This window comes from Sus scrofa, chromosome 12 (assembly GCF_054392235.1).
Source record: "Sus scrofa isolate SSC_HxYL_T2T_F1_AM1 chromosome 12, Sscrofa_HxYL_maternal_Yorkshire_Landrace_v2.0, whole genome shotgun sequence".
Classification (NCBI taxonomy): Eukaryota; Metazoa; Chordata; class Mammalia; order Artiodactyla; family Suidae; genus Sus; species Sus scrofa.
Window position 1 is genome coordinate 12,756,777 of NC_139394.1, and position 13,299 is coordinate 12,770,075.

General features: G+C 37.4%; 1 protein-coding gene across 19 annotated transcripts in view; it reads right to left on the reverse strand.

Moving 5' to 3' along the window:
* CEP112 (centrosomal protein 112) overlaps positions 1–13,299 on the reverse strand; it is a 417,919-nt gene that overhangs the window by 301,924 nt on the left and 102,696 nt on the right. For 15 of the 19 annotated variants that reach the window (XR_014820925.1, XM_084983960.1, XM_021066728.2 and 12 more), the window contains 2 exons: positions 13,166–13,225; positions 4,334–4,413 (listed from right to left, as the gene is read on the reverse strand). Coding sequence is in view for 18 of the 19 variants with exons in the window: in XM_084983960.1 (XP_084840086.1) it covers positions 4,334–4,413; positions 13,166–13,225 (140 nt within the window). In the remaining variant the exon portion in view is untranslated. Of the gene's footprint in view, positions 1–1,489; positions 1,540–4,333; positions 4,414–13,165; positions 13,226–13,299 lie in introns of those variants that run through there. The other 4 variants (XM_084983965.1, XM_084983964.1, XM_084983963.1 and 1 more) reach the window with 2 other exon arrangements.

A 13,299-nucleotide genomic window follows, 5' to 3' on the forward strand; every position in this document is an offset into this window, starting at 1 on the left:
ACATTCCAAATGGATCACAGATTTAAATGTTAAAATCAAACTGTATATGTACTAGAGGACAAAGAGAAGCATTTTCATCATGGGTTCATCAATAAAGAGCTGGCAAAATAAATTTTATCAAACACACAGAATGGACAAGCTCTTTGTGACCTTATACGAAATAATCTCCAAGACATGCTGACAAGTGAAAAAATCAGGATGTATGTAGAGTAAAAGGGGAAAAGATGATGGTGAAAGAATATTTATGCCTGCACATGAAAGGATACACAGGGAACTGGGAACACCACTCTGTCCAGAGAGACAAAACATGGAGCAAGAGGGCTCCTAAAGAGGCGGCTTTTTCCTCCCTGCTCTTTCTTCCGTCTTTCCTATTTCCAACCACGGAACTCTATTACTGCTTTAAGAAGCTGTTTAAAAATTATAAGGGTTCCATAAGCCACTGTCTTCATATTTGATTATGGTATATTTATCTACAGCAAAGTCTAAGCAAGAGCAAACTTAATGGACATTTCTAAATATTTATACAGTCAAATATATATATCTACATTTTGTATATTATATAAATTTTGCAAAAAATCAGCTAAACATATATTTTGGGGTTATAAACTAATTTTGACAAAAATCCAAGATAATAATTTAAAAAGGGACTAATGGGATATCCAGTTTTCATGAGACACCTCCTTTTAACAAAAACGTATGAAGATTTTGTTTTAATAATGTCAAAAGGCCTCTGGCCTGAGAGGTTATAGCCCAGATTTAAATTTGTCTCGTCTCTCTGTATTTTTTCAAACCCAGTAAAAGCTTTATTTGTGGTGGAAACATTCACACACAGTCACATGTACATATACGCATATACATTAGCAACTGCAACTGAAACAACATGTTTTAGTTAAGTAAGGGCTTGCTTCCCTTGGTCGTTTATAACCTTATTATCTAAAGACCAATTCTGTAAGATGTTCTAGTGAAATTACCACTGCTTACTTTCAGTACCAACTAAAAAATAAAAAGCTTATCTATTATTGATGTCAGAGTAGAAATATTTATGATGTTTACAACTGACAATGCAAAAAAGTTAAAATGGATCAGAATAAATCTCTTTCAAGACAGTTTATATTATTCTGCCAGAGGAGTTTGAAACAGGTTATCAATAAAAAAATACTTTGGAATGTTTCATTGAATGCTTTAAAATAAACAATTTATACAATATCTCAGAACAATGCTTTATTATTTTTATAGCACTAAAAACTTAGAAATCAAATTTAGTAAACATGAATATCAAAAAAGAAATAAATCTATACTGTATGTATCCGTTGTTCATAAGTTTTAACACCTCCAAAAAAAAGCAATATACTTTTTTGGTGTTAGCCCTTCAAAGAGTTACACCAAATTATTTCGTTACATATGGTAACGTTCCATTCATTACTCTAAGGTTCCCATTTACTTTAATTACTTATCTTTGAAAAACGAACACACAGAATTCATACCATTACAGCTAGAGTTTCAGATATTTCCAGTTACTGGAAGTTATTAAAACATTTTCTGCAACAAAATGAAACAGGAATCAAAAAAATGTTTAGAATGTGTGTAGAATAAAAATTTTCAGTAGAAAAATAATATTAAGCTGGCTTTATTCTTGAAAAACAGTAACAAGTAGGCAAATTAGCTTTAAGGGGTTAGCATTTCCAGTGAGGGCGGACTTCAGCGTTCCTCTTAAACAGCTGTAGGAAGTGAATGATCAACCGGAGCTCTAAAGCAAAGACTGAGTTGAAAACACTTATGATGTATTTGGATGCAAATCAACTCGTAAGTTAATTCCAGTTCTCTGATATCCTCTACCATACATTCATGCACAGAAGAAATAAACCCTATAGGGTGAAAGAATGACTGAATACCAGCACATTCTAAAAGTGAGATTCTTCACTTTTCTGTATGTTTATCACAGAAAAAAAAACTGTTAACAGCCATGGCAGATTTCCATATCATATGTCTGTCCTTTAGAAAAATGGAATTGTTTCTGGACCAATTGGGTCAGACACTCTTCCTAGACTGAAAAGTAGTAGCAGTCGCCCCCCAGAACATCTTCCTTTGGGAAAACAGCCAGCATGTGTTGTTTACTTTGAAGTTCAGACCACACAATCACTTACTCTGCTACTTTCAGACCAAATTACTCCCGCTATACCCGGTGCTATATATTGTTAAGATGATACAGACACTGAGTGAAAATGAAGACATCACCCACCTACACGGGGAAGAGAAGAAATGGACCTACAGGGGGATGTTATTTAACAACCTAAAAAAAGCTTTCTTTTTTTTTTTTTACCTTTTCTAGGGCTGCTCTCTCGGCATATGGAGGTTCCCAGGCTAGGGGTCAAAATGCAGCTGCAACTGCCAGGATGTACCACCCCACAGCAACGCCAGATCAGAGCCACGTCTGCTACCCTCACCACAGCTGACAGCAACGATGGATCCCTAACCCACTGAGCAAGGCCAGGGATCGAACCCACAACTTCATCGTTCCTAGTCAGATTCGTTAACCACTGAACCTCGACGGGAACTCCTAACAACCTAAAAAAGCTTTTTTAACTCCAAGTAAAATTTGGTATTTTGGTGAAGACTTCTAACACCTTAACGTGTTTCTTGGCTTAGAAAAAGATTATGTTGTATACAGAAATTATGGAGGTTTCAGGGTTTTTTCATTGTCCATCAGTGAACATTAAAGGATACCACACGGTTTTACTCATAAACTCTCAATGTTTCACTGAAAAATAATCTTTCTTATTTCCAATTACGCTTATTGTCAGCAACTTAATACCTAATACTCGAAGTACTTCAAATGCCTAACCTGGCTAAGAACAGGGTTATGTCTTAAGCTATAGCTTCTAAACCTTCTATTTCTTTTTGTATGATACTACAATATACAGACACTGTGGGTACTCAAGTATTTGTTGACTTACTGTTATTTAAAGGAATTACCTCTTCTTTTAAGGATATAAACTACAAACCAACTAACTAATGGAAAACATATAAACAAATTACAAAAGAAAAGGGACGAGGCAAAACAAAAGAAACGAACATGTAGGAAGTTGAACAGATGAAGAAAGTTGTTAACATTTTAGGTAGGAAAAAAATGAATTAATGATGCAAAAAGGGAGGACATCCCATCCATAAAGCAAGAAGGTCTGAGTTGTGTCCTTATTCAGGGTGGAGTATAAAATACCGTTATTCGAAGTAATGTTTAATGAATATTACAATTCCCCTCTGATTTCATGTAGTTCACATGCGATGATGTAAACAAGTGAGCACTAAGACCTGGTATAGATAAAAAACTGGCAGCCTGTGATGTCATGGTACATAAGTTGTTTTAAGACCTTCTAATCAGCAACTGATCCAGTACGTTTTACGAACAAAGTGAAGAGGAGGAAATGGGTATGCAACCTTCCCAGGCAGAATTCGATGCTAGGCATTTTTGATCCTAGATATTCTTTGGGGGATTTTTCTAAATTATTCCTGTTTGGAGGTTTGGAAAAGCACAAAAAAATGGAATTTGCTGATTCTCTGGGAGTTAGCTAACTGTGCTGCACTCAAGCTTCCCTTCTTAAATCACTTTCTCGGGTCAGGTACCCTGCTGACCTTTCTCCTGTTCAAGTTCTCATCCCTCTGCACTGTAACTGCCGAAGGGCTTGAAGCTCTTCCCAACTGGACTATAAGGTCCTCTGGGAAGGAACTATTCATTGCCTGAAACCTGGCCAGAACGCAATATTTATTGAATAAATCAATGTTTTCTAGCTAAAACTGCAGGATAATACGCAGTGATAAGTAGGGCCTAATAATAAATGAATGAAAAAGAAAAAGAAAATATAATACTTTAATGCGCATGTTTAAGTATCATAAGACAAAACTTTTCCTAAACAACGCCTATGTAATAGTCCATTTTTAAATATAACAACCGGAACATTTCATTATCCAAATTCCTCCCAAAAAAATCTACAGAGGAATTTCCAAATGTCCTAAGATCTAAATCTTTTTGTTGTTGTTGTTTTTAAATCTGTTTTCATTTAAGAGGAAGAAAGCATCTGAAACCACTAAGTTCTCTTTCCTACATTCCTATCACTTAAAAACAGCTAAACCATTTTTATTTTTTCCTTTGTTAAAAAAAATTTACTGGCTAGGAGTAAAATTCTGAAAATAGAAATTCATGATGAAAAACTGACGCAAGCTAAATCATAAGAAGGTAAAAATATGATAAAAATAAGACGTTTGGGTTTTAGTTACTTAAATTTGGCTCAAGTTTAGAAGTATTTAAAAAAATTAAACATATTACAATTTTACTCACTTCAAAGCCTCCTCAAACTTATGAATTTTCTTTTGAGTATCTTCTTTTTCTTTATCAAGTTCACTCTGCAAGTCATGAACCTGCCATGATAAAGATATAAAATTTACTAGAAGACAAGTCAGGTTTACTCAAAGGAGAAATTACCTTAAACCAATATTTTTAATTTTTTTTTTGCTTTTTAGGTTCGCATCTGTGGCAATTGAAAGTTCCCAGGCTAGGGATGGAATCGGAGCTGCAGCTGCCGGACTATGCCGCAACCACAGCAATGCCAGATCCGAGCTGCATCTTTGAATTACACTGCAGCTCGCAGCAACGCCGGATCCTTAACCCACTGAGTGGGACCAGGGATTGAACCCACATCTTGACAAATACCAGTCGGGTTCATTTCCACTGAGCCACAACAGAAACTCCTTAAATCTATTTTTAGTGTAAAATCAGATTTAGGTTTTTCAAGACAGAGACCTGGTTAACTATAATCATTTACCATAGAATTATCTGAATACTATTCTTCCAATAGTAATTTTCTGGTCAAAGTTAATCATTGTTTGCATGTACCTGCATATGGATTTCCTGTAAAAATAAGCTGATATGTGAGAAATTTAAAAAGAGAGGAATCACTTTTGAATTTTTTTAACATTACATATTAGCTGAAGGAAAGTAACCTCACAAGGTTCAGGAGAATAAAAATAAATGTCATGTCTACATTCCCCAGACACATACAGATTGTGATGAAAGAGTTCTCCACTTCTGGGAATGACCTATATAACCACTGACTGCGTTTGGGAGGAAGACCCCCCATCATGAAGATCTCTTTCCTAAGAGAGGCATCCTTTGAATAGGCAGGATGGCAGCAAGAATAATGTGGCCTAAATGAAATTTTCTCTTCACAGAAAGCACTTCATATGCAAATACAAATATGTGTAGCCAACATGGACCCATTATATGGATCTAAAAATAGGAAAAGGAAACTCTGATACAACCGGAGGGAAGGGAAGACTGCAACAGCAGCCATGGGTCCACACAGGTGGTAAATGAAAGAGCCCAGGTGCAAAGTAAGAAAACAAGTCACTTAGTGTGGGGGGGATAGGGGCCACACACCTGCTGGCAACACCTCACCTCGCACCCCAGGTGAGGCTGAAAGTACTGGTGGGTACAGGAGATAGGAGAGGAGTGAGAAGAACAAAATCAACAAAAACACAGTTATCAACTTTTTCAAACACTGAATCAATGTTATTTATGGGCCTGTACAGAAACCTATTTAACTCAAAAATCCTATATTCTTTGGCCTTTTCCTATTCTAACTCTTGCATTTTTCCCTTGGTGTTTTAGTGAAATAAATAAATACACACAGTCTGCTGCTGCTAAAGTGAAAAAAGAGAGTAGAGAGGAGCTTTTCCATGAAAATGTCAAGAAGCTTCCGTTGGCTGCTGTAATGCTGATCACCAAGGTGAGAAAACCCTGGGAACAGACAGGAACAGGTGGGGGGGGGGTGAACTCTCAGGAGAATTCAGATGGGGAGCCACATTCCCCACATTTTAAATGGTAGAATTAAAATATCTAATAAACATCTACCTTATTAGGAAGAGAAAGAGTAACTAACTCGCCTTGCAAATTCTTGCCACTACTGTTGGCCCTCCCAAGGCACAAGATGAATCCACAGATTCAACCAAACTTGAAAATATTTGAAAAAAAGAAGTTCCAGAAAGTTCCAAAAAGCAAAACTTGAATTTGCCATGCACCAGCAACTGCCTGTACAGCCTTTACACTGGATGAGGCCTTAGAAGTTATCCACAGGAGGATGTGCGTTATACATGCGTCCAGTGCCACCTGATACAAAGGACTTGAGCACCCCCGGACTGGGGTGTTCGTGAGGTCCTGGAACCAAATCCCCATGGATATCCAGTACACTTATTTTACCTGCCATGAGCCAGGGCCATCATCCAAAGTTTTACTAGGTTCAAGACTGAAGTTACTGCTTTATTTACCTTGGATCCCTAGTATGTACCATAGTGCTTGGAATATAGCAGCCATGCTAAATTGGAGTAAATACAAAAAAGGCAACAAAAACACCATTCCAACACTGACCTGGTCTCTTTAATGTACAAAATCAAAGAATTAAAGCCCCAAACTTAAATTCATAGTTGACTTAATCCAGAGATTTTTGGAAACATACATTTTTATATCAGGAAAATCCTTTTTCTTAAAATAGAATCCTAAGTGCAAATCCAAAAGCCAACTTAAAAACACAAAGAAAGGCAAGTCTAATTGAGTGGAAGGTGAGGGAATGACAACTGAGAAGAAAGTTAATGGGGAAACAACATTAACACAGTTAAATATCTCAATTGTTCTTGTCGACAGGCTTCTCGTTTATACAGATTTACCTATCCTTTTTGCTTTAATCTTTCTGTTAATCAATTTTAAATCCCTTGTAAATATCACACAGACTTGGCTTTTGACCCAAATTATACATTATTCTTGTAAGAGGAGAGCTCACTAGATTTATTGCTATCATCAAAATATTCTTATTTATGCAATTTTTCTTTATGCTTCCTATTTTTCCTCTTTTTTAAAATGGCTTTTCTTGGTTCCAAACTCCTCTATGTTCTGACAGACTGATAGAGACAGTTTTTAATTTCACCAGTGATACTACAAAGATTTTACAATTACTTTAACCTATTCTTCTCTAATAGTTAGTAGGTGAAAATTTCACTTACGAGTACTTTTTTAAAAATAATAGCTTAGCACATGTTTAATTCTCCTTTTTCAGAGAAATAATATATTTTAGTTTTCTTTTAAATGATCCAGACAATTGTTCTAACATTTAAAAAATCTTACATCCCTTCTCTCAAGAATTTTTTTTTGACCTTCGCTTTGTTTCAAGTCATGTATACAATAAACACTTAAATTCATCTTTATTTTAGTTAATTCTGCCATTCACTACTACTCTTTTTTTATGCTTGAGTACTTTTTTGGCAGTGATCTGATTTAATTTTTTACTTATCTGTAGGCTGATGAAAACACTTCTTCTAGTAATTTTATTTTCAAAAAGAATATCTGAGTGATATATATCTCTGAGGCTTTATACAACCAAGAATGCCATACTGTTGCCTTCACACACAAAGAAAAGTGTGTGCAGAAGATGACTGAGTTACAGCACTTTGGTCTCAACACAGAGTATCTGTCACTCTACTGGTTTACGACCCTGAGATCTGAACCAAGAGAACAAAGTCATCTGACTTTGGCTCTCCTCTCCCTCTGGCCTGGATCCTTATAAACCACTCTCTTGGAGTTCCCACTGTGGCACCAAGGGATTGGCGGTGTCTCTGCAGTGCCAGGATGCAGGTTCGATCCCCAGCCTGACACAGTGGATTGAAGGATACGTTGTCGCCACATCTGTGTCACAGGCTGCCACTATGGCTCAGATCCGATCCTGGGCCAGGAAACTCCATACCCCTGAGGCAGCCAAAAAACAAAAAAACAAAACAAAAAGCAAAAAAACCCTCTCAATCTTGGTACTACAATTCCAGTGTGTTTTAATCTCTTCACTGATTTTTATCTGAAACAGGGTGAATTTTCTAAATCTCCATACACAGATGTTTAGAAAAATTTTCTCACATCTTTATTTTTGTGTTAATTTATTCTGAGCTTCCCTTCAGAAAATATCAATTGCAATATTCTGTTTTTCTACTTTCTGCCTCAATATCTATCTCTTTTCTCAAATTTTCTTTCTTTGCCCTTTTCCTTTTCAGTCTGAAAGATAATGGTTTGTCCCTCATGCCACTGATGTAATTTTTTGCCACATCTGCCCCACCCCTAACCAACCTTTATGTGGATTTTGAATCTGCTAGTATGTTTCCAGGACACCTACACTCCTTCCTATGACGAGTACCTCCAATTTCACCTCATCCCTTCTTTCCTGACGACACCTGCTTCTCCTTCATGGACACTGTATCTTCCGGGATTCTACTGATGAATTCCTTAATGGTTTCCTCTGGAGGAACATGTTTCCAGAGGAAATGCCTTTCTCTGCATCCCCTGTACGATGCTCTCATTCCTTTGCTCTACACTATTTTCCCATGGACCCCATTTTGGCTTCTTTCTCTTACTCATTCTTAAAAAGTATATTATCTGTTCAGATTTGGTACTTGACAAAAAGACGCAGGGGGCATAAGCTTGCTTCTGTTCCCTGTTGCACAGAGAGGGTCCTCCTCAGAGCTGCAGCGAAATCAGTCCCCAAGACACCCCAGGAGGGCCTGGGGTTCCTACTGAGGAGAGGGTTTCCCTCGCCCCACAGATGACTTCTCTGGTTCTCAGAACATACGTGTTTCGTGGAAACCTAGCAGGAGCCGCCGTCAGCGTCCCTGAGGCAGCACTCCCTGACGCGCTGGCCTCCGCCGTGCTGGGCTGGCAGGGTGTCCCCTCTACTTCCTGCCCGGTTTTCTCTGGGACCCAGAACTCCTGGCAGGATAGCATAATTGAGATTTACCCCCTTAGGTAAAACATCAAAAAATTAACCAATTCTGAGAAAAACGTATCTAAAATTACATGGTGATTATGAGAGCGAGCTCTGGAGTCAGAATTACCTGGGTTTCTATTCCTGTTCGTTTGCTAATGACTCAACCCTCTGTGCCTCAGTCGCCTCTTTTGAAAAATGAAGGTGATAACAGTGAATGTTAACTGTCACTCAAGGTAGAGTCAGAACAATACTGGGAACATAATAAATGCCCAACACTGTTAACTGTTATCATTACTACTCAGATTGAATACTCTACACATACGCATTTTCTTGAAAATTCAAGGTCATTACAGACACCCAAAAATCACAATGTATACAGTGCATCACAATACAGTAGTTTCCTGTGGACTGTACTTCCCTGTCAGAAAATGGCCCCTGAATTGCAAAGAATTTTGAGTTCTCGTAAGCACTTTCTCCCACTCACTATTCAATCTTAACCTCTGTCAAGTGTTAGCTGCCACAGCCTGATGTGGCTTGTGCTAACCCAAGCACCTTGATCTAATTTATCGCTTCTAAAACTACGAGAACCATTTCTAAAGCAGGCATGGGACTATCCGGGTGGGAGAATGAGAGCCTCCCCTCTGGGTTAAACACTCATGTGTCAACGCACAGACTTTTGAGCTGGGGGTTCCTTAAAGCTAGAAGCTGTTTCTCATTTATTTTTATATCCCCAGCACTCAGCACAATACTTGGCCCATACCAGAATAGTCAATAAGTGCTCCTCTGGGTTTGTTTATTTGCTCTTAACTAAATATATTTGTACTGAATACTTAAGAGCCTTTGGGGTGATATTTTTAGTTTTTAACCTATATTTCACATAATTGTGGGTAACAGAGATAAGGTTATTGTCAACCTTCCCTTTGTAATGTGCTAATGGCAGTGGGGAATAAGCCTTAAATTGATTTGCTTGTAATCCTTTCCCTACTACGTATTGTTAGTACCAAAAATGAATTTTTAATAATTTAAATAATGAAAACACAAACCAGATAGTCAAAGATACAGCATATACTTTCAAGCTGGCGAGCTTTGTTGTAAACAATCAATTTATGCGGCCAGAAGCACATCTACCGAGCATTTGCTAAATGCAGATTTCACTCCCTTGCACCGTCTAGGAATTTATTATCAAGGAAGGTGCATTTGCGTAAACAAGAAAGAGATGAGCTATATGTAAGGAAGCAGATATACACTGGCAGACATCATGGTATAAAAAAGAGCCCAGAACTGCTCCTGACTCACACATGTCTCCTGACCACCCCGACCGCCCTTGCTTCTCATTACAACAAATACTGGGGATGCAGACGACAAATACAGGCAGCATGATTTCTGTAAACCATTTCGCCTGCACATCTTTAAAACTTCACTCAAGACACTTGTCCTCTTAAAGAAACTCAGAGCAGTAGTAGTTGGAAAACACTACGCAATATATGTAAAGCCTTGGAAATTTGAAATTATTCTAACCTAATGAAAAGAATGACATATGAATGCTAACCACTGGAATAACTATTTTTAATGGTTTTGAACTCCATCAGACTTGAGATCTCATTTGTGACATAGTTACACCTGAGTTATTATAAGTAGATATTTCAAGTCCAGCACATTTTAGGATATACATGCTTAACATCTGTCTCGTGAACTTCTTTAGGTAAACAGCCCCATCTTTTAACTCTCTGGTGCCTGTTTGGAAAACAAGCAATAGGTTATTTGTAGGAGGCAGGTGTTTCCTTGCTAGTAAAATCATTTAGCCTAACCATTTCCTGATTGAACAGATTAAGACACTTCATCAAACAATGACATTTAGTTTTACTACCTATTATTTGTTTGATGTTCAAAGATCTTAAGAGCAGGCAATAGCCACCAGAGATCAATAAAGACCATTAGATAATGTGTGTGTGCTTAACTCAGGGATGGCCTCTGAGGCTGTTTCCCTGACCTCAAAGACAAGTTAGGCTCTCCCATGCTGCTTTCTTGTGGGCATGAGGAAATAATGTCATTCAGATGGCATTTCCTCCTCTTGGACAGATATTCAGAACTTAGTTTTATACCAGAAGTTATTGAACGTGCACACCTGTAATGCTGTCTGACAAACAAAAGCCCTATACATCCCACTTGGCTATCCGGTTACACAGTCCAGGGCTAGGTAAGATTTATGTCAGCTCTCTGAGCAGTCAGAAAGGATAGTCCCTGAGGGGGGTACAAGACATCAAGTCTTCAAGGACTGAGATCACAGCAGGTTTAATAAAGAAAGAAGAACAGATGTCAATTTAAAAGGGGGAGATTACGGAATTAATTGTGAAACGAAAAGTGACATGCTGAGCGACATTCTCTTCCAACACAAACGAAGTTAGAATCTATGCGATATGGATAAATATGCTTATTTTCTTCTACAGATGGCTGCTATTTTAAACACATTTTACTTATATTGAAAACAATTAACACATTTTCGCTAGTTACAGTATTAAAAAGTGAGGCCACTTGATAGCTCATGGAGAGAGGAGAGCTGTAAAGTTATGACGCCTACGAAAAGGATTTAGGTCTGCTCCCTGAAGTGGAGCAGAATAAAAACAGTCAGACGGTGACAGAATAAGGATGACCTGAGCTTGAACATCCTGTTTCTTGTGTGCGTCCATCAGGCAGAGGGGCTAATCCAGAAACCTTAGTTTACTCAGCGACTAAAGAGCCAAGAAAAGATAGTGGTAGAAGAAAAACGGTTTTCCAGGTCCATCTCTGTAACTAGCAGTCCATGGAGGACTTAACTTGAGGATGGGAATACAATCTTTTCAATTAGTCACTGTGTGCCCTTCTTGGTACCAGGCCCTCCCTGTCTCAGCATCTCGGGAAGAGGGCTGACCACAGAGTATAACAGAGCGGGGGGCCAGGAAGGTGCTCTCTAATGCAAAGGAGCAGATATCTGCCCAAAGAATGAGCAATGAACTAACCAGTACACCCAGAGGATGCAGATGCCTTAGACAGAAGGAAGCAAGGCTTGCGATAACATATGGTCTTCTTTTGGTAAGTCAAATATTTATGAAGCTGCACGGCTCAATAGTAGAAATCAAAAAATGTCCTTATTTCAATGAAAGCAATATTTCTCCTTCCTGTTCAAATACCATTTTGTAGGCATGAAATATATTCAATATGTTGCATCAAACTGTATTCAAATTGCAGAGGTGAAAAAACTTTAGCGAAAAGATAATATCTTATGGTTTTAAAGAACACATATTTAGGTCGATGCACATCAGAAGAAATGTTCACTTTTCCGAAGGACAGAAACATTCTTCTTAGACCCTGAGCTCCTAGAGAGCAGAATCTACATCTAATTCATCCTCAAGCCCTCTCTCCTCCATGCCAGTACCTAGTATGGTACTTTGTCCAATGAAAGCATTTAACGCATATGTGCTGTGACAATATGCATATGTATGTCACAGGACGTTTTAATAATTTTGTGCTACAGTCCTTGTCCTGGAGTTTGCTGGTAGTGCAGTAGGTTAAGGATCCAGCGTTGTCACTGCTGTGGTGCGAGTTCAAGCCCCAGCCTGGGAACTTCCACATGCTGCAGGTGAGGTCAAAAAACAAACAAAAAACTTGTTTTAATTTGTATGTATTTTAATTAGTTGAAGGGGTAACCTTTTTATCGTTTTCCATTATGTGTATATTTTACAAATGGATTAATCTGGTGAGTGTTAGACCTGTAAATAATTACAGAAACAGCAACAAAATCTTTGCTTTTTTCAACTACAATTACACAGCAAACAACAAATTCAAAACTGAAATTTGAAAGTCACAAACTTACAGAATTCTGTACCTTACTACCAAAGGTGTTAACAGTGTGTCAATAAACCCCCAATTATTACTGATAACAAAGATACTAGCATGTTTCAGTAAAAATATTCACTGTTCTAAATGACAAGAACCAACTACTAATCAGTTTTTCAAGTAGTAGACAATTATTTCAGTCTTATATTCTTTGGTTAAATAGTTATTATTACACATTTGACACAACAGAAAAAAAGTAACTCCATTGATCATAACTGGTAGAAAGAAAATATAATTTTAAAGGGTTATTATGAGAGGTTAATATAATAATACTCTTTGCTCATTAAATTTAATATAGAAGTGGTATTTTACTGTTAACAAAAATGAAGACAAACTGAAGATGCTGTTTATAAACACAGAAAAATAAAGTAAAACTTGATTACTGGCTAACTGAAATAAAATTAGAAATAAGGGCTAGCAGAGTAGGCTTTATAGAAATCAGCCCTCATTCTTAACTGCCCAATTTGCTTAAATGTCATATAGTTTCCTACAAAACATATTACCTTTTTTTCATAGGTGTGTTTTAAATGACTTTTCTCCATTTGAAACTTATTTTCTTGATCCTGTGAATGTAAATATTTATTTCCATTAGATTTAAAATTGTTTCCAGGCAATAAAATTAGTAATCTAACGAAAC